The following is a 21,767-nucleotide window of genomic DNA, read 5'->3' on the forward strand; positions in this document are numbered from 1 at the left end:
AACACCCAGCGACCTACCTTCAGCTCCTGAGGGTGTGAGGTGAAAGCCTGCACTCTCCTAACCGTCCGTGTCCCTCGAAGGACAAGGGATAGGCGTGTCCGCTGGCCTGTGACACAGGAGACGTCCACACGCTGCAAGGAGTGGAGGTAGACCTGCCATATTTGGATGGGTGTCGCCAGCCAACGATCCCTGTGTAGGACAGAAACCGTGATCAATGGTGGTGAGGACAGCAGCACTGACCAGGAAGAGGCCAAGAAGGTGGCCAGGACAACTGGGGCAGGCTGGAGCCCAGCTGCCATCATCCCTGCAGCCACCTTCCCCACTCTGAAGGCCCACTGTGACTTTGCACCACAACACCCTGTGTGAGTGGTAATGTGGGCTTCTACCAGCAACAAAACAGTCCCAAACCAGGTGGTCTGGGACAAAGCCTGTGGAAAGAGTGCCGTGGAAGAGTATGTGGGTTCAGAGGCCACCCAGACCTGAGCTCACAGGCCCCGTCCTAGCTGCCTGGTGCTGGAGGCCACTGGCCCTTCCCTGGAAATGGGGCTCGATAACCCTGCCCCTCGGGCTTCTCCACACGGCCAGAGACCAGAACCGAGCATGGCTACACCTGCCCCAATCCCAGATGTCCTATTCAGAAGCCCCCAGCCTACCCCAGTTTTAAAAGATCCTCAAGGGGGACACCTGGGTGGCTCAGCAGTTGAGTGTGTGCCTTTGGCTCAGGGAGTGATCCCAGGGCCCTGGGATCAAGTTCCACATCAGTCTCCCTGCAGGGAGCCTGCTTCTCCCTCTGCCTATGTCTCTGTCCCTCTGTGTATCTCTCATGAATAAATAAATAAAATCTTTAAAAAAAAAAAAAAAAAGAAGATCCTCAAGGGACTGGAAGAGGAGACTTCCCAGAACAAGGTAAAGGAACAGGGTTATTTCAACTGAGTGGGAGAGGCAAGAAGGCGATGTGATCACCATCTCAGGCACGGAGGATGAAGACTGCCACCCTCCCTGTCCCCTGAACGGAGCCAGGCACTGCTCTGGGGCAGACGCCACCCCAAGTTCCTTTCCTTGGTGGGCTCTCCATGCCTCTGCAAGCCGCCGGGCCACTCTGATCCGATGGCGTCCTTTGTGAGGCCCCTGCCAGCCAGCCGTGGAGTCTCACCTCCCGTGGCTGAAGGCCCCACGACAATGTGCCCCATCAGGAACTCAGCATGAGCCCAGGCGGCCTCTGGGATGCTGTGGCTGCCTCCCAGTCCCGCCCACCCTCCAGACCTCCCAGGTTTGGGCTCACAGACTCACGCGTAAACGGCGACAAAGAAGTCTCTGCTCTCTGGGCTTGGACCGCTGGCCACCTTCAGGAACACGTCCCGAGGCTCCCTGGGGCCCTGGCGGACATGGGCGCCCTGAGAACACCACCTGCCTCCCCCCCAAGCCCCTGGCAGGTGAAAGCGGGCAGGAACTGGCTCCCTCCCTCCCAACAGGTGTTGCATTTTCAGTATTAGGCAGAATTCGTTTTTTTCTTCACTGCAAAAAAGAAAATCATTAACTTCTTGATTTCATATTGAGTTCAATAATTATATTCTGCAGGAGATTTTATCCAGTTTCCTAACCAGTCATAACATAATTATTGCCTTTATTCTTTACACAATGGCAATTAATAAGTGGCTTAATTACCACTCACTTTATTCACTTTGCTTCATGCCTTTTTTTTTTTTTTCATTTGAATTCAGGTAATCCAAGAACTGATCTGCCAGCAGAAAAGATGAAAACTCATGCATAAAGCTCCCACAAGGATGTCAAAATAGCCCCTTAGCACCTTAGAAAGACACCACTTAACTCAAAAGCCGCCGTGAAGAGGCCTCAGGAGGCCAGGGGCTCAGATGACCAGGCACTGACTGGGAGACGCTCGGCAGAACTTACCACATTCTGGGTCTCGCAGATGACGTTGGGGTCGCTACATCGGACATAGACTGGGGGCTCCTCACCAGGTCTTCCCACGGGAGCACCTGCTGCAGGGAATATCATAGCAAACGTCTTCTGGACAGGCCCGGGCCACATGATGTTGCTGGCCCATCACAGGTACCCCACAGACACCAGAAGACAGCAATGCCACCCTTCCTACTGTCCCGCCCACGTGGGCACTGGCACTCCCGCCCTAAGCCACACCCGCAGGCACTTATCCGAAGAGAGTGACCAAAAGTAAAGAGGGGGGGGGGCTATGGTGCAGGGCGCCAGACACGGGGACGCTGCTGCACTCTAAAGCACCAGACCAGAAGCAGACAAGTGACGCGGCAGCAGAAGGCGCGAGCGCACTCCAGGCACAGCCCTCGGGGCCGTGAGCTTTAGGAAGTGGGATTAGCCAGCCAAGGGCATACCCTCGCATCTCAGAGGACGCGAAAAGGTCACCATTTCAAACCATAAGGGCGGGTGGCAGACTTTACAGATGGGTCATAGGTTGGGATAAGAGCATCACAGGAGAATGTGATGATGCCACTTGTCACCCTGAGGGAAAAACCTTTAGCCATCTGTGGAACCTGCAAAATGCCAGCCGCAGGGACAGATGGGACCTGCCTGGAAGCGTGTGCCAGGGAGGCAGGCGGATGGCCTTCTTCAGGAAGGTGAGCTCTGGGTGGTAGAAGCGGAAAACCTGGTCCACCACATGGGGCTGGGTCTCCACGGTTAGGCAAAGCACGGCGATGGGCTTACCGCCACTCCCCCGGAACAAGACCTGCCAGGAGAGCAGAGGTTGCCAGCATCAGGGCTGGCACGTGGGCTCATGAAGAGCTGCCTGCACCAAGCCAGCATCCACAGGGCCCAGTCCCCCCACCCCCCGCACCGTGACGTGGGAAGCACAGGTGTTGTCAGAAATGGTGGGCTGAATCTGCAGCAGCAGGTCCCCACAGAGGGGATGGCACCCAGCACAGGGACTGCATGTGGACATGTTCCCGTGACACACATGCCTCAAATGTGTCAGCGCTCAATTTGACAGCCCCAATGTCAAATACTCCTTCAGCCACCGACCCATCTCCCAACATGCCTGCCATGTGCATGCTGGGAAGCTGCCCAGAGGGTCTGACGTTAACCTCTCCAAGTCCTCATGGGTGGTAGTGGAGCACAAGCTCTTTAATTCTGAACCTAAACAAGAAAGGCTAGAGATACAAACTTCCTTTCTAAAAAAAAAAAAAAAAAGTTACTGGGACACCTGAGTGGCTCAGTCAGTTAAGCATCCAACTCTTGGTTTCAACTCAGGGTCATGAGATGGAGCCCCACGGCGGGCTCTGCACTCAGCAAGGAGTCTGCTTGAGATTCTCTCTGCCCCTGCAGCCCTCCCAAGTGCATGCACATGCATGCTCTCTCTCTCCTCCGCCCCTTTCTCTCTCTCTCTCTCTCAAAAATAAAAAATCCTTTTAAAAGAAAAAAGAAAGAGAGAAAGGGAAAGAACGGGTATCTCCCTCTGGCCCTGAGCCCTCCAGGCCCTGCATGAGGCCAGGCATGCAGCCTGACACCCAAGGCAACCTTCCCACAGCAACAGAACCCGGTCTGCAAACCTTCCACATGGGTAAGACGTTCTTCTGCTCTGGTACGTTTTATTGTGAAACCTTTCAGATGTACATATGTAAAAAGCTCTATGTATAAGAGCATGTTTAAGTCATAAATCATAACAGGACAGCCAGCAGGAGCCCAAATCCCCACTTGGGATGAACCCACCATCCACACTGTTGAGCTCTGGGTGCCCCACCAGCCCCCCACCAAGGAAGCCACCCTTCAAGATTCTGTGGGCCTGGTCCCATCTTTTCTTGGCTGTCTTCCCACCTTTGGATTTCACGCAAGGTCACACTTCACCTGAAAGGTCTTCCCCCATCACATGTGCTCCCTTGGCTGGGAGAGAAGCTCCCACAAACACACCCACCACCCCATCATCTGTGCCTTGACACTGGCCACATTTGCACCGCTAGTCTGAGACTTCGGGTCTAACAGGAGCACGTGTGTGTTCAGCTGCTATGCCCACTGCAGACCAGGCTTCTGCCCCACCCCACCCACCTGCTCTCACGGCTGGGCACCCCCTCAGTCCACATGTCTGCTCCCCCTGGCCACTCCTGGAAGTGCAGGGAAGAGCCAGGCTTGGGAGGACAAGGACTCTCTGGTCAGCCTCACCCAGTGACCCGCCCCGGTCCAGCAGTCCCTCCCAAGTGGGGCTTGGGTCCTGGGGCTTATTTCCCACACTACAGACCCAGCACCAACAGGTGACACCCTCCTTCAGATGGAGTCTTGGGCTCAACCGAGTCCTCTAGCACAAGAAGGGGCAGACAGCCACTTCCTGACATTTCCACCACCTTAAAAGCTTGGGAGTGCTGGTTTTACCCTTCCAGTGACCTGGTTAGCACGTTAGCAGTTAACCTAGGTATCAGTGTCAGAGAGCGGGCAGGTCTAGCGTCCAATGCCTGTCACAGGAGAAGCAGCAAACCTGAAACCACGTGTTCATAATGAGACTCCAAAAACATGACCTCCTCTGGAGGTTGCTAGGGTATAGTTTATTATCTTGAAAACTGATAAATAAAATCAAAGAATCCAACATTGTGATGCCTGGGTGGCTCCGCAGTTGAGCATCTGCCTTTCACTCAGGTCGTGATCCCAGTCCCAGGATCAAGTTCCACATCGGGCTCCTTGCATCTCCCTCTGCCTATGTCTCTGCCTCTCTCTGTGTCTCTCATGAATAAATAAAATCTTAAAAAAAAAAAAAAAGAATCCAACATCTATCCTGACTTTCTGATATAACATATATTTCAGGGCAACCAAACTGCTGGTGGGGAAATTCTCATTCATTGCCAAATCACAGCTAACAAGTACAGAAAGAATGAAAATAGTTGAATGTCCCCATTTCCCAGGGTGAAAATGAGCACAGGCAATGAACCCGAGGTAGACCACAAACACGGGGAGCCAGGGTCAGTGGACCCCAACTCACACACACCAAACATGAGAAGTGAGCAGTGGGGACACCAGGAGATTCAGAAGGCCTGCTGCTGACCAGGGCAGGGACAGCGGCATGTACTAGGCTGAAAGTCCTCATCGGCCAGGGACACATCCTGGGGTCATTATGGGTGAACTCATGAGCTCTCTGGGGTTTGCCTTCAGACTCCAGATCCATATATGGCAAATGTACCAGGCTCTCAGATTCCACTGATAGCCCTACATAGAGAGCGGACCTACTCCTTGACCAAGGCAAAGCTGTGCCTCTACAGTAAGTGAAATACAGCAGGTTCCACTAGAGATGGGGCCGTGGGCACAAGCTGACACCACCGTGATGTGGGAACACAGGCCTGCAATTGGGAACCGTTTCTTATCTGGGACCCACTAATAAAACCCATTCTCAGGGGGCAGGGACAAGGCAAAGTCTTGTTGCTTTTGTTTTTACTTTCAAACTACTTCACAAAGGCATTTGTCTACCCAAAAAAGAGCTTCAGAAATTCCTAAAAACAAGTGTCCTAAGCTCTCCCTCAGGATATCCTAAAGGCAGGCTGCAGGTGTGTGTGCAAACATGCCCTCCCTCCCAGGCAGTAATGAAGGTTTCCAGAAGTAACTGCACGCCACTCCCACTGGTGCTATGGGATGTGGGATGTGGTGGACGGGGTCAGAGGGCTAGTCTAGCCCCCTGTGTGGTGGCCACGTGCTGGGACAGCTGTCCTCCCAGGGCCATGGGGCAGGCACGCAGACCACCAAAGGCTACAAGGCGGCCAGTGGCTGGGGATAGGCTTCCATGCAGGACACCCACCCAGAGGCCATACCAACATCGCCTGAAGCAGTCACTGCCCTATCAGGACATGAAAAGTCCACCCTGGTAGGAGGTGCAATAAAGGACAGAGGGTCAGGTCCTAGGGGCCTGAGGAACAACAGAAGGCAGGAATGCTTCACCGGGTCTGCTCAGAGGACACCTGGCTCTCAGGCAAAACCCCAGGAGTGTCTGGGATCAGAGATCTCCTACCCCTTACCTTGGCATGCTTAGTGGGCATTGCACTGGATTTCTGGGGCAATCCGGTATCCGTGTCCTTCTCAGATCCGAGCTCAGCAGAGGGCTGTGAGAAACCAATCGGTCATGAGATGGGAGTCCGAGGGTGATGGCCACTACCTGCAGGACATCTCTTTGTAGGAACAGCTGCCACCAGGGCAGAGGGCTCCCGTGCGCCGTCTCATGGGTTCTCACTGGGTGGCTGTCTGGGTGACCACTGTCATGAACCAGACTCACAGCCCCAAAGAGGGAACAGGGGTGGCCATGAACTATGAAGGCTCACTGGACATGTAACTGGCTCTGCCTGAAGTCAAAGACCTGACGTCTTCACTGTCTTTACGATCTCTTATCCCAAAAGTGCATCTAAAGAGCCTGTTGAGGATTCTGTGTGTCTCTGAGAGCTCCTCAAGCCCGTTTAAGTGACAACCATCCTACAGAACTGACTCCAAAAGCTCAGGATGAAATGCATGCCCTGCACCCTTACCCACCCATCCCACCAGTCACACGGGCATGTACCACTCACACCCATCACTGGAAACCTCCACGCCTGCATTTCCAGCAGAGGAGCAAATGCTACAGAAGACGTGGGCACACAGCATTAACTAGTGAACACAAAATGCAGCAAAGTTTCAACCCATCATCTCTTCTAACGTAAGGGAGAGGTCCTATACCCAGAGCACTCAGAGGAGACAGTCCAGCCTTTCCTGAAGCCCAATGCATAGGGGCTGGGAGAGCAGGTGACCTGCTGAAGGCTAACGGGTCTGAGCAGCACAGGGGGACACATGGAAATGCCCCACTATTATTTAGCCAAATGGGATTTGCCCACGTGCCTGACAAGTCCATCTGGCATTGGAAGAATGGCCTCCCCACCTGCGCCAGGGCCAGTTGCCCTACAGAGAAGGTCTGGTATTTGAAGGGGATGTGAGCGGTCTCTCGTGGGCGCAGGAAGATCTGCGGGGCAAGGCTGCCCCGCAGATGGAACATGTCCTCCTCCACCGGCGTGTGCAGCTTGGCCGCGTCTTTGAAGTATCTCCACTCCTGACTGTCCTGGATGATGCTAGATAGCAGGGGAGACACAGCACTCCCAGTGAGTCCTCCGCCCGCCCACTCAGAGCTGGCACCTAGGACCAGGGGTGAAAGCCAGGACCAGTGGGACCCCTTCAGGGATGAGAGCAGCCCGGCTTTCAGGGAGAACCTGTAGACACCCCCAGGGACCCTGTCGGGGCTGCCACTCAAGCCTACCTGAGCTCAGGATTGTCCACCTCAATGGTCACTGTGTGCTGTGTGTTGTGGGGGTTCCTAAGGGCAAACTCGAAGAACTCGGCAGTGCCCAGTGTGACGTGGATTGTGTGCATCGTGGTGATGGCCAGGCTCAGCGCACTGGTGATGCTCTCTGCCTTCGTACGCTCCCGATAGGCAGCAATGACCTGCAGGTCACGTGCGTGCTGTGCGCGGATATTCTGCTGAATCTGTGGGACACAAATGCCAAACCAGGCCACCATCATGGGGCTGGCTCTCCTTCTCAAGGGCTGTTTGGCCACCTCCCCCACTCCCATGCTGAATACCAAATTTCTTCTGGAATCACCACCTCCTCCTTCCCCAGACACCCGGGTTGGATGGGATTGGCCCATCCTCAGGTCCAGAGGACAGTAAACGGGTCTACACGGCACTCCTGGCTCCAATCAGCCCTGCAGTGGTCTTCCCTGTAGAAGGTGGCATCTGCCCTGCAGGCTCCCAAGAGACTACAACCACCCATGGGGCCACCTCTTCCCATGCCTCAAGGCTGGCATCAGCATGATGGGGAATTAGAAGCAAAGGTTTCTAACAAAAGGGGGGGAAATGACCTCAAAGCTACTAAGACTAGTTATGTGCTCATTGGCCAGGTCCCCAGTGTGGCGCCGGGAGCCCCGTCTGTGAGCAGGCGCCTGTGTAACCTGAGCCAGGCCACGGTCCAGACAGCTGGCACGCTGCCTTAGGGGGCTCAGCCACAGCTCAGCCTGCGGTCCTTCATCCACCTCCTTCCTCCATGCCCTGATTCACTGGGCTTGGCCAACACAAAGTGTTCTAGAGGCTGGAGACTGGCTTAGGTTTCCTGTGTGACTTACACTGAAAGGTGAGGTCCTTGGAGGCTGCCCTGATCTAGGACCTAGGAGGGGATGCCCCGTGCTGGGGAATGAGCCAGGCCCCGTGCTAAGACCCTCTGAACCCTGAGGAGGCCCAGACATCAGCAGGCAGAGGATGTCTGAATGTCTCTGGACTTCAACTCAAGAAGTAAGGATCCAATATGGTTTCTGACTTAAATCACTTTGGATATTGACTTCCAACATCCAAAACTTTGGCCTTCCCCTAGCAAGAGAGTTGAGGCCAAGTCTTTAATTTCTCCCTGGGGATTTGAAAACGGGATGGTATTTGTGCTTATATTTGAGGCCTCCCCACACAGACAGAGATGATTAGAGCTTCTTGATGGAGTGCGGGTCACTCCCAGTTTACCATGGACCAGGTGGTGAACAGCCTCAGGGAGAGTCAACATGATCCTGGGGGTTGTGAAGGGGAGACTCCTTGCCTGTCCTGTGTCCTGCCACACCACAGAGGAGGCTGTCGGGAAGCCTGGCACCCCACAGGACATGGGGTGACTTCTCCGATATGAACCAGCCAGACATAGCCCTCCCTCTCTCAACCCTTCCTTTTGGGATCCACCTGCCTGGAACACCGGGTGTTTGCACTGCTCCTCACCAGTGGTGGGGTTAGTGGGAAGGATCCTGCCTGTGGAGGCGGCCCACAGCCATATGGTGTCACCCAGGCAGCTTGGGTCTGGCATTTGCTCTAGACTCAGTGTGATAAGCACCTCGACAGATAGGAGCCAAGTCTCCAAGATCTGCTTTACCCATCACTAGAGTCATCAGTGACAGAGGTGACACTTGGGTCTCTCCGCCATGCTTCTAATTTCTCAATCAATTCAAAAGGCAGGCAGGCAAAGGGTGAGACACTTATTGGAATCCTCAGGTCCCAACAGGCAGCAGAGCCCAGTGACCAGAGCAGTGAGACTGCTGAGCCTTCTGCTGGGATTTCTGGAAATAAAGCTCTGTCTTCTGTGGCACCTGGCATGGAATGGTGTGAAGCGGGGTTAGTGCTACTATAAGAGACAACCTGGGGGCTGCAGGGAGTGGGCAAGTGGCAGAGGTAGGGGCATGACCCCAGGGGCCTGAAGCAGGGCCCCAGGCCTGCCTGCTCAGTACCAGGCTCGGAGTGCTAGGGCACCTGCTCCAACATGGAATGGCTGGTCCAGAGCCCAGGCCCAGGCCCTGGGGACCCCGTGGCTGCACAGACCTGAGTGCATGGGGCTTTGTCACTGCAACCTCAGAGGAACCCCCTCCCCGCCGGACAGGGAGATGTCCTACAAGCCTTCTCCCAAAGCTGGGTGGGGGGTCAGGGTCCACAGAGAAGGTGCCCAGCACACAGTCTCCCTATGGGTGGGGCTCTGCTGGCATAGGGGCTGACGCTGACCACAGCAGAAGGTGGGACCTGCCACCATCCCGAGTGCCAGACACAGAAAGCCTAGCCACCCTCATGAGAACACTGAGACTGCTGCAAACATATGTCGAGCCCAACTCTGCTCCACCACTTCCCCAAGAAGCCCCCAGATCATCACCACCCCTCGAGCTGTTCCTGACTGCTGGGGGAGTGAGCCACGCACAGCGCTCTTCTCTGTCTTCCAATGAGCAGCCCCCAGGGCCCGAGACCACCAGACTGCACCAGCATGTCAGGGGCCAAGGACCAGCCAGAGGCTGAGCACCACTTCCAGCTCCCGGAGGGCCAACTGACCGCGTAAATTCCCAAACTCTCCTGAAGGCTGAGAGAGCTCTAGGTGCGGAGAAACCACCATCTCCTCCATAAAAACAAGTCACTTTCACCTTAAATTCTCCAGGCCGCTGACCCAGAATATCATGAGAATTTAGTGGAACATTTCCTTGTATTTAGAAATCCAATTACTTCCCAATTCACTGCTGTCATCAGAATGAGGGCTGCGAGCTGCAGAATCTCTACCAGGACACATCAACAGGAGGAAGCCCACCAAGGTAAGAATCGTCAGGACACCAGCACCAAACTCATCAAGGACTGGCAGGGTGCTGGGCCCACCACCCTCCAAGGCGGGGCTGCTGGGGAGCCCGGGGGTGGGGGTGGGGGCAGCATTGCCTAGGGGTCTCTGGGGCCACTAGCCCCAGGGGCCTCACCCTCAGCAGCTGCCTGGCTCTCTTTGAGGAGCACCTGACAGCAGGAAGCCTCCCCAGCTGCTGTGAGCACGAAGGGCCGAGCAGGTTTTGCCTCTATTCAGATATCTGCCTGCCCTAATGTAAAGTGTGATCCTCACCCGTGTGGCTTCTTGATTCCATAAAACCATCAGGTACAACCACCCTCTCCTCCCACATCTAAGCTGTAAATATGGTAGGGTCTTCTTTAGTTTTTTAGCCAAAAATGGGAATTTTTCCAGTCAGAATGGTTACTTGATTTGCACTGATAATTCATGATACGGAAGGCATTCACAGCACTGACCCCAAACCTGGGGGACCCTCAGAATCCCCTGCTGAGCTTTCTTAATAGCCCAGGTAAAGACCCAGGTGCAGCAAACTGGACACAGAATTCCCTGGGGTAGAGCCAAGAATCGGCTTTTGTAAAAACTCTCCAGACTTGAAAACGTTGCTTGGGGGATGCCTGGGTGGCTCAGTGGTTGAGCACCTGCCTTCAGCTCAGGGAGTAATCCTGGAGTCCCAGGATCAAGTCCCACATTAGGCTCCCTGCATGGAGCCTGCTTCTCTCTCTGCCTATGTCTCTGCCCCCCTCCCCCCCCCCCCCCCCCCGGTCTCATGAATACATAATCTTTAAAAAAAAAAAAAAAAAAGGAAAACCTCCCTTGGTGGCTGAGAGGGTCCGTTTCCCATACATTCCACAAGTAGGATTTGGGAGAGAGAGAGCGAGCCACAGGGGAAGAGAAGAGAGAGCACAGGCTGCTTTCATTCACAATGACTGTGGCTCTGCACGGGGACACCCGGGGGCAGAGGGGAGGCGGATGGAGCCCTCACCAACATGCTGGCCCCCCAGCAGCTGAGCTCTCCTCTGGACTCTTGAAGGCGCACGGACCTCATCCGCTCCAGCTTGCGCCTGCGGACGGCATCCCCCTCACGGCAAGCACCTTGGGGCCCCTTGCTCCCATGTTGCATGTGGGTGAACAGCATGGCGGCCAGCTCACGGTCCACGTCAGCCAGCTTCTGTGCTTGGACAACATTTTTTACTGCTAGAAGGTTCAAAGAGAGAACAAGAGGTTAAGGCAGAGTCTACATTCTTTAAACAGACCTGGCAACAAGCTTCCAGCCACCTCACCCAAGGAGGGAGCTCAGCAGGCAACCTGCCCTTTCCTGCACCTTCTAAGATGCTGATAAAGATGGTAATCCTATAGCCTGGTCTATACAGTGTCCCCCCCCTTTACCAGCCTTTCAAATAAAAGGATTCTGATCCTTAGAGACAAATTCATACACCATTGGATAACTTTCCAGAGGAAAAAAAAAAGTCAGTGTTCTAGAAGCTGATGCTTTCTGGATTCCCAAGGGCCTTGCCACCCTGACCCAGGACCACTAGCCCTGTCACCCTCACCCAGGACCACCGACCGTGCTCACAAAAGCCCCCACCAGCGAGAGCCTCCTGATACAGGCACCACTGAGCAATCAGGCCCACGGCCCCACCAGGGCCTCAGACGCACTCGTGTGCTCAGGTCAGGAGTCAGGGGCTCTGATGAGCTGCTCACTTGGCCTGAAGCCCCCTGAGCAGCTCAGGGGGGTGGGGTCCAGACTAGGCCTGGCTCCCAAGCTCATGCCCCTGTCTCTGCCACCAGCTGCCTCTAGACAGCCTGGCCCCCTGGCACTGACTCCTCTGGGAGACTATGCTCAAATCCTGGACACACACAAAAGCCATGTGGGCAAACAGAAGCTGAAGCAGGCCAGACACCAGCAGGCAGAGGAGCTGCATTTTCTTCAGGTGATGAAGCCACACGCGGCACATGGCCATGTCACAAGCTGACACACGAGATTCACAGACCACCACTCAAGCCAGTGCAGGCAGGCAGAAGGTGCACCCCAACTTAGCACTGGCCCTTCCTGACCCTGAGGTACCAGCAGTGCCTACAGGAAATGGGTTGCCGTCCTGAATCTGCCAAGGGGTTGCACATGGTCACCGCATCTCCAGCCTCCTACTGAAGGCTCCATGTGGTGGTAAAGCAGTCCTTCCCCCGGGCTCGCCCACCTCGTCCTCTGTCACATGGAACAACAAGTGCTATTTCCATGTTCCTCACCACCATTTTAAAGCTGTTCAACTGCTTTTCAGATACCATGAGTCAGTTTAGACAAGTAAAATGCCACCCCAAAAAGACTGTTTTCACGTCTCAGGTGCAAGCATGCTGAGTGGGCAACCCCGCCTAGGTTGGGTTTGAGAGGCCCGGGGGAAGGGGCCAGGGCAGGAGACAAGCAAGGCTAGGGGTAAGCCAAGGAGCTCACATGTCAGATTGCATCACTCTGCTCTAACAAAATCAGAAATGAAATCTCCACACTGCTCAGAGCCTGGAAGCACTTTCTAAAACTCTGTACAACTTCCTACTTGCCAAGCCTGCCCTGTGGGGGAAGACAGGCTCTCTGATGGAGCACCCCAGCCTCTGTCTTTGACCAAACAGGGAGAGAGGAACCAATGACTCCAGAGACTCAATTCTCTCAACAAACCCTCACAGGTTACAGCACCCTGCATTTCGGGCAGAGCCCCTGACCTGCTGGGCCCTGAGGCCGTGGCTTTCACAAATACTCCCTGCCTGTTCTTGGGACAGCCAGGGATGGATGGGCCCTGGCCCCAAAGTGGGAAATCCAGATTCTCACCCAAGTTCACCTCCCTCTGCCACACAATTAGGCAAGTCACCTGACCGTCTCTGCCTTGGTTTCCTTAACACTAAACAGGAGAACAGACTCTCAGCCTGCCGGGATCATGGACCTTAGGCCCGTCTGAGCATCTGAGCCTCCAGGGCCATCTCCCAGAAGAACATTTGAGCACCCACAAAGTCTGGGCTGGAGTTTCAGAGAACTCTCGTGGGGTCCTGGAGGCCTCGCGGCTCTCACCAGCCACGTCCAGGGGCCTCCCCTCCCTGGGCAGACAGGTTCAAGGACAACAGTATCTGAGGACCATCAACACAGGAAGCTCGAGGTAGCTGCAGATCCACATGAGATGGCCTGCAACATGGTGACACTACCCAAAAGACCCAAAGGGCACACCCCACTTTGCATCCTACCTACAACTACTTTGGGTCATTTAATGGGATGTAAATCTTTGGATGCCCCCTGCTGTGAAATTCTGCAAGCCCAGGCCTTTATCTCTCAGGCTCCGTGACTGGTTTACTCCTCCTCACCCCAACATAGGGACTTCAAATCGGTTTTTAAAAACCAGTGTTTGTTCATCCTAACCTTTTCTTCATTTTTTGCTCCCCTGCAGATGGGCAGCTAACCAAAAACCGATCCCCTCGAAGGATTATTGTCAGCCCAGACAGCTTCCACAGAGCCCGCTCTAGAGTGTCCCGGGTATGACACACATGCTTAACCCACCCAGCCCAAGGGGCCACTGAGGCAGGGCGCTGAGCTGGACACAACAGCCCCCACTCCCGTCCCCAGATCACACGTGTACCTGCATGCACACAGACACACACGCAGCCTTCCACCTCTTACTCCACCCCACCCCCATGTCAATCACAGCTACACATGGCCCACCTACCCCAACCCTGCTCCCCACTCACATCTCGGACCCCCGCGCGAGATGAGACTGCCTCCCTCGAAGTGTCTGGCTCCATCATTCGAAATGACCCGTGACCTGGAAGGTGGCAATGAGCTGGAATCTCTCACTCTCTGCTCACACACATGACCTAAATTAAAAACATCCCAGTATAAGGTATTAACACCAAAAAGAAGTGTGATGGGACACATCCATGTCCCCTGGAGGGAGTTCTGGGTTTCCAAGGGCCTGTCCATACCCCCTGGCCTGCTAACACCCCAAAACTGCACTCTGGTTCTGAGTCTGCTTGGCAGTTGAGAGGTGACGGGCAGGCGGGTCCTCTCGTACATGGGCAGTGGTGTCTGCTTTCCCACGGGGGTTAAGGCTGCAGGTACTCAGGACACTTTTTCACACACACTCAGTTCCTGGTCTCTGGAGCAGCCTAGCAGCCCTGCGACGTGGGGCAGCTCACACATTCCCACGCCAGCCTTTCCAATGTCACCCTGCTCATGGAAGGCCCTTGGGCATGTCCGCAAATGTCTGACTTTAAACATACTTGAAGGTAAAAGAGCCTCTGCAAGCTAGAATCTTCAGGAGCTGTTTTCACACAGAAGCCTTGGAGAGAAGCATGCAGCCTAGAGGGCCAAGCACAAGTCCAGAGGCAGAGCACACAGCACACCTGCCCCGGCTGAACGGGAAGCAGTGTCCCACTAACCAGCCAACATGTGCAAGGCTCAGGGGATAAGAACTGTTTGCCTGAAGAAATGCCTCTCCTAGGAGGACAGAATCATACCCTCAGGACCCGTGACCTCTCTCTGTGGACATGACTCCCAAGAGCACAGCTGAAGTCAGATTCCAAAATGAACCCAAGTTCCAAACACAAATGCTCATGCTGTGGGCTTCCATGATTCCAGCAGGATGGTGGTGATCTTTCTGGGAGCTATTAGAACAGGTACCCCTTCCCCTGGGTGCTCGTCTCCCGCCTCTCTGCGTCTCCTCCCACCTGGCCTCCACTCTGCCCTGCTCAGCTTCATCCGCCTCTGCCTCTGTCCTGTGGGACAGTCTGGGTGCAAGAGCAAGCCCCCCATCACAGCCGTGGGCTGGTCCTCAGCAGTGGTGACCAAGGTGACATTTTCATATCCAGCTGCCTAGCAGAAATGTCTTCCTCCCGACTGGTTCTGAGCTGAGCTGGGGAAGGGAATGCCTATGCTGCCAGGGAGGTCTCTGCCCTGCTGCCAATGGGGGCCGCCCCTGCAGACCCCAGGGAATGGCAGCTGGAGCCCCCCAAGACATGGGTGTGACAGCTGACCGTCCCTTGGCATTGTGGAAAATGCTGGATTCAAAAATGAGAGACTGACACCACCTCTGGCCAAACCAAGAAGTGATTTACTTGGCATGGCTTAAAGCCTGGCCACAAACAGGTGAGCAGAGTCCTCCCCTAGGGACTTCCATTCTCATCATTTTCAAACTCCCTTGGTCATCTTGAGCGTTTTCTGAGCATCTCAAATCAGGCTGGCCTTCCCCCAGCCTTCCTGCAACAAGAGCCACTCCTGGTTATCTGCCCTTCTGCCTGCTAAATGGTGTTCACAGCTCAGCCAGTAGCCCTGGCAAGTGCCAGAGCATCAGCTGTCATCCACGCTCCCCGTCAGGAAGACCACTGTCGAGGGCCTTCCCTGACACAGCACCACACTCCGGGAATGGGGAAGCACGGAGCCCAAGCACCCACCCACCACAGGCAGAGAAGTCGGCTCCAAAGCCCAGGTTCGCCATGAGACTCCAGATGGCAGGCCTGTCTCCTCTGTAGCAGGTTCCTTACCTGCCTGGCCACTGTGGCCAGTGACCATCCTACCTGGGGTCTCTGCCTAGGGTAACCTCGGTGCCAGCCTGGTCTCTTGCTCTTCTGCCCCTACCTGGACGTCGGCTCTATATGTACAGCATACACTTGGACCTGCAGGCCCAGACTTCCGGGCAGACACCCTGTCAGCCACTCCCACCCCTCCCTCTAGCCCTGTGTCTTGAGAACAAGCTTCTTGAGCCCAGATGTTCTCAGCCTCTGCTCTGTTGAGAAGCACGGAACACTTCTCCACAGGGGTCTGCCCGCCACCCACCCACAGCTGCTTCTCTGCTCTTCCCCTCCAGATGCAGGGGCTGCAGTGTCTTCTGCCAAACATGGTCATCTCAGCATCACAAGGTAATAAAGCTCGTCCCCAAGAGTCGAGCCTGGTGTTAACACCCCTTCACTGGGATCAGCTGCTCACACCTCGGGGCCTGCTTTGTCACCTGAAGCCCAAGAGGAGCAGAATTCAAGGCAAGACAGGCTCTCATACTTGCTCATCCACCCATTCATGAACCTCTCATCACCAGGCCAGGTCACTGTGGCTGCTGCTGGGTGAGCATCACAGCAGGAACCAGGATGTCCCTGAGAAAGCCCCCAGGTCCCTAGGGGGACAGACAAGCCAGTAGGTGGACAGGCAGGGACAGAGAGCCTGGCTAAGTGGGCAGGAGACAGCCAGCTAGTGCCAGGGCCCAAGTCCCAGCACTGACACTACTTGCTCTGGTCCTACCCTGATTTCCAGGTGAGAGGGGAACAAAGCACCATCTGGCCCCAGCTGCACTCAGTTCCTGCCATGAGCTCAGAGACAGTCCCTGCTCCTGGCTCTCAGCTGCTTCTTCCCAGTGAGGGCAAACAGGGCCTGCAAGCTCTCCATCCCACCCTGAGGACCGGCTCCATCTGTCACCTGGCAGGGGGCACATACCACCTCCACTCACTGTTGGGGACAGCGGATTCATGCCACACCTGTGGGAACCTGGGGACCCTCCATAGCCTTCCCTGAAGCACAGGCAGGGAGGCATTCACCATGTCAAGCTGAAATGCACGCAGCCTACCCTTAGCAGGCAACAGCTCTAGGGGGAGGGACAGGAACCAGGGAAATGGCTGCAGATCCGGATCTGGTGCAGACGGGTGCACTGCCAGGGCACACAACCGGGGTGCATGGCCGGCATTGTCAGAGCCCAGGCTCTCAGGACTCACGGCTGTCATCGCAGCATGTGGGACCAGCAGGACCATGTAGTCCCCTCCAGACAGACAAGGGCCATCCCTGAGTGTCACAGTTTCCTCTAACAGTATTTGCACTCAGAGCGTGGGTTCGTATGGAAGGCTGCACAATAAGCTAGATCAGGGCAACATACACATGCTTACTCTGGGCCTGGATGTGGTGAAGGTGCTCACTTCTTCAGGGCACCATCTGCAATCTCAAGTTGCTGTGGGCTTTCTTACCCTTCCATGACACCGGGGTTAAGCTGGGGACCCACACATTTGCTGTGGGAGCGGAGACTCCCTCCAGATGAGCAGGGTTCCTGACTCAGCTGTGCAGCTACCTTCATTCCACGGTGGCAGCAGAGCACATCACCCCGTCTGACCCCAAACCCAGGCTCCCTGTCCACACCACCCAGCTCTCCTTCAACCCTGAGAATATGGTGCCAGGGGTCAGGGCAGCCCCTTGCTCCCCTGAGGAGCCCTGGAAGGGCTGCAGATACAAGTGACAATAGCTCCCCGATGAACCACAGCCACACCGGGATCCCGGGGACAGAAAAGCACCAGAGACACTGCAGTCTTGTCTGCAGGGACCATCGCGGAACCTAGAAGCCACCAGGCACAAGCACCCCGCCGCCCCCTTCCTATGGCAGATTCATGGGAGATCTGGGCTCAGAGAGGGCACCTCGTTCTGCAGCCTCACACTTGACAGCATACACTGGGAGTGCAGAGCCATGGAGCGCCGTCCAAGGCAAGGCCACGCCAGGCCCATGATGCTGTCCTGACCCTGCTTCTGTCCCCTGAAGCTCACACAGCCTCATCCAATATGCAGGCCTGCACCTGCTGCTTGGTTCTAAACACCCAGTTTTAAAAAAGAAATACAAGACACAATGCCATTTTTTGTTTTTTGTATTTTTTTTCAAAAAATGCAAAATTTACAGAGGAAACCAGACCATGGCTGTATGGACAGTGAGCTGCTCGCGCTCGTCCTTTGTCAATCCCCCTCCGCTTTGGCGCCTCTGGGCGGGTGTCTCTGACTCTCCCCCGTGCGCTATCGCTCCCTTGCAGGCAAAGTATGGAAATGACAATTTAAGATAACGTATAATAGAGCTAATCTTTCTTCTGAAGATAAGATTTAAAGCGCGGAGTCACTGCACATTTGTGGGCTGTGAATAAATATAAAAATAACCAATGCAATCTCAGAAGCAGAACGCTTCTTGCAGCTCCCTCACTCATAGGAGCTTCTGAATGATGTCTGCTTCTCACATACAGTTCCTTTTTTTCTCCAGAACCTAATTGAGTTTTGCTGTTTCCATATTGTCTGTTTTCAAGGCGGCCTCGGATCTTACAATTGTCAACAAGCAGGCAGAAACCTCCAGCCTAACTTAACGAGTATGCACACCTCCTGCTGCTGCGGCCGCCCCAGCCTGCCCGCCTCCAAGCTGCCCGCACGAGTGCATGTGGCCCATGGGGCTCCAGGCTTTAAAGCCAGCCTGGGCTTTGAGGAATGGAAAATTCCCCCATAAACCATGAGAGGTTTGAGTCTCATCTAGACAGACATGGCTCCAGAAACCTCAAATGGCTTGGTTTCGTCCTGCTTTCCATTTCACCCCAAAAAACCTCAATCCTTCCATAGTCTCCTCAAGAGAGACTGAGTGGGCTTGTCCCCTGGCCCCACAGGGGCTCACTCCAGGCCCCTACCCAGTGGGAAGCACAGGAAGACATCTCAGGCCCCATATCCCCTGTCGATCAGGACCTCCGTGGAGCCCCCAGAATGGCCAGCCAACTCCACTGTAGCCACAGCCAGCCCCATACCCTGCCCCAGGCATGTGAACAACAGCGCACAGGGCTGCACTCAGTGTCTGAAGAGTGACCCTCAGACATCATTATATGTATGGTCAGAGTATAGGCTCTAAAGAAGTGTGTTTCTCTGTTCCCTTATGCCCAAGCTGCATCAAAGTTGAGAAACATTTTGCTTTCCTGTCCTATGATGAAGTAGGCTCATAATCTAGATGAAAATCTCTCCTGGAACCAGTCATTTTATCTGAGGATTTTCATAGAGATGTCACATAGACAACACCAAGAAACAAAATGTGGACAAGACTGAGATGACTAATGATTCCAAGTCCTGATCAGAAACCAAGAACACCAAACAACTAGTGCCAAGACAGGCTCAGGGGTCAAGGACAGATCTAGTGGTCAAAGACAGGTCCAGTAGTCAAGGACAGATGCTCAGTGGTCAAGGACAGGTGCTCATGGTCAAGGACAGATGCTCAGTGGTCAAGGGCAGGCCAAGTAGTGAAGGACAGATGTTCAGTGGCCAAGGACAGATGCCATATGATCAAGGACAGATGCTCAGTAGTCAAATAGTAAGAGTTTTTCTGAATTCCGGTTGATCATATGATGCCCACAATAGGACCACTGCCCTGAGGGAGCTCATGCACCAACTGGGAAAATGAGGGGCCACCCAGGAGACAGCATAAGACCAGGTAAAGCTGCCAGGGACTCTTACCCACGTTGGCCAACGTCAGGTGCAGCCAGCCCTTTACCACTGTGTAGACACCGATGGGCTTGACACAGCCAAATCTGGTCACATCTCCACTCACCACCACATCCTGTTCATATTCAGTCGCCACGACCTCAAGCTCATGCAGGACCTGCACAGCCGGCCGGCCTTGGCGGAGGAGATGCTGCAGAGAAAAAGGCACCAGTCAGAGGGTAGCCAAGGTAGAGCCCATCTTCTACTGAAAATCTACACTCTTGATATTGGGTCTTTCCCACAAATTCTTCAATTAAGTGCACCCCAATTCACCCACTGAGAAAATATCATGGATGCACAAACAGGCCTGGCAGCCACCCTCCTGGAACCCCTTCTATGGGGAGAACAATGGGAAATGAGCAATAGGAGAAGGCTGGGAATGCTGAGCAGACCCCATCTCCCAGTCAGTGAGAGCTTCAAGAAGGAGGTATGAACCAGGCCGGGGATGCTAAGGGCACACTAGGCCCAGGGTACAGAGCAGACCCCCCACACCCGGGGCCAGGAGCATCAGGCTTCAGCATGGCTGAAAGACAGGTGAGGCCTGGTTGTGGAGGTCCACATAAGGCCCAGGTTGGTCAGAGCCGGCAAGAGCAGATCCAGGACAGGCCTCCTAAACCCAGTGCTTTCTGCTAATCCAGTTCACCCCTCAGTGCCCTGCCTGAGCCTAAGTCATAGTGAGGCCTGCAATGGCCTCTTCCTGGGAGGCCTTGGGAAAATCACCTGACCTTTCAACTAGTGCTTCCCACTCACAAATGGGCATGTGGAGGTCAGACAAGCATCCCAACTTCTGGAATTCTTGCACTTCTACTACAGCAAACATGCCCAGCTCTGGGAGTGGAAGTGCCCCAAATGACCCCTCTGTAGTGGCTCTGGCAGCTTCTGGTTGCTTCAGGAGGATGAGGACCTGGCCGGACTCCCCAGCCACCCACCCGCCTACTCTGCGTGCCGAACCTCCCACACAGGCACACCTCTGACTCAGAACCACACTTCTGATGAGTTCTCATCTGGGGAGGGCAGAGAGTGACGGTAATAAGCACAAGCTTCCAAGTCAGAACTGGGCTAAAAGGCTGGGTCTGCTGTGGTCCGCGTGACCGTGGGCCTGTCTCTCAGCAGCACATGAAGACAGTGCAGTACAACTGGGCTGAGGACACCGTCCACGAAGTTCAAGAGCAATCAGATGCCGTGGCAACTGTCACTATTGTCCTAACAACACCCTTGTAGCCTTGGGAATGAGCTGAAGATTGGGCAAAATGTACGTCCAGATGTTCACTGCAACATTGCTCATGGGGAAAAAAAAATCACTCAGTGCCCAGCAACGAGAGCAAGTGAGACGAGTCCTAGTGTATCCATACCTTCCAGAAAATGTGCCTACCCAAGGCACACAGCTAGTTCAGCACCTGGAGTTAACAGGCGGTTCTCTCTTCTTACCTCATCTCCCATCTCTTCTATATAAATTATTAAGGTAAAGACCTTATTTTTAAAAAGTAAAATTTAATTTTAGTTTATCCAAGTTAAGTGTCAATAATCACAACAGCATTTGTTTCAGGGGCTCTTTGTGGAGGACAATCTAGAGTAACGTCATCTCCAGGGACACAGGGACACCGGGCTCCGCAAGGGATGAGGCAGGAGCCACAGCGGGTCCCAAGGTAACATGGGCTCCTCTCTGCCCCTGCAGTGCCCTTCCTCCCCCCACTCCTACCTCCCTCTTCCCTCCACTCCCACTTCCCCCACTCCCTCCTCCCTCTATGCCTCCCCATCCCTCCTCCCCCATTCCTTCCTCCCTTCACTCCCTCCATCCACCTTCCCTCCTCTCTCCATCCCTCCTCCCTCTATCCCTCCACTCCCTCCCCTCATTCCATCCTCCCTCCATTCACCCTCCCTCTTCCCTCCATCTCTCCTCCATCCATCCCTCCTCCTCCATCTATCTCTCATCCCTCCTCCCCCACTCCCTCCTCCTTCCATCCCTCCTCTGTTTATCCCTCCACTCCCTCCTCCCGTTTTTCCTCCCTCCATCCCTCCTTCCTCTATCCTTCCTCTCCCTCCTCCCTCTTTTCTCTCCTCCCTCACTCCCTCCTCCCTCCATTCCTCACCCTTCCCCCCACCCCCATCCCCTCAATGCTCCTTCCATTTGCTCATTCCCAGCTACACAGCACCATGCCCACTGTGGGGGTCATGACTGCACTGAAGATGAAGAGCAGTCCCATTCCTACCCTCTAGAACTTTCACCAGCCAGCATCAGAGACAGACAAGCAATGGCCACGATGACCCCCTGGAGTTGCACGGTGACCCAGAAAGGCCCAAGGGACCAGGGTGAGGAATGAGAACATCAGCCAATATCTACTGGGTGCTCACCACGGGGGACCCCTGCCCTCACTCCTCCTGCTCCCCTGGGGGCATCACTCCTGAGG

General features: G+C 54.8%; 1 protein-coding gene across 13 annotated transcripts in view; it reads right to left on the reverse strand.

Annotated features, from left to right (window-relative positions):
- NPHP4 (nephrocystin 4) overlaps positions 1-21,767 on the reverse strand; it is a 130,589-nt gene that overhangs the window by 15,346 nt on the left and 93,476 nt on the right. For 8 of the 13 annotated variants that reach the window (XR_007410882.1, XR_007410881.1, XM_049110531.1 and 5 more), the window contains 10 exons: positions 19,333-19,510; positions 13,812-13,937; positions 11,074-11,285; positions 7,238-7,464; positions 6,866-7,052; positions 5,979-6,062; positions 2,563-2,719; positions 1,912-2,000; positions 1,291-1,376; positions 18-189 (listed from right to left, as the gene is read on the reverse strand). Coding sequence is in view for 11 of the 13 variants with exons in the window: in XM_049110531.1 (XP_048966488.1) it covers positions 18-189; positions 1,291-1,376; positions 1,912-2,000; positions 2,563-2,719; positions 5,979-6,062; positions 6,866-7,052; positions 7,238-7,464; positions 11,074-11,285; positions 13,812-13,937; positions 19,333-19,510 (1,518 nt within the window). In the remaining 2 variants the exon portion in view is untranslated. The other 5 variants (XM_025427342.3, XM_025427340.3, XM_025427350.3 and 2 more) reach the window with 4 other exon arrangements.

The sequence above is a fragment of the Canis lupus genome, chromosome 5 (assembly GCF_003254725.2).
Source record: "Canis lupus dingo isolate Sandy chromosome 5, ASM325472v2, whole genome shotgun sequence".
NCBI lineage: Eukaryota > Metazoa > Chordata > Mammalia > Carnivora > Canidae > Canis > Canis lupus.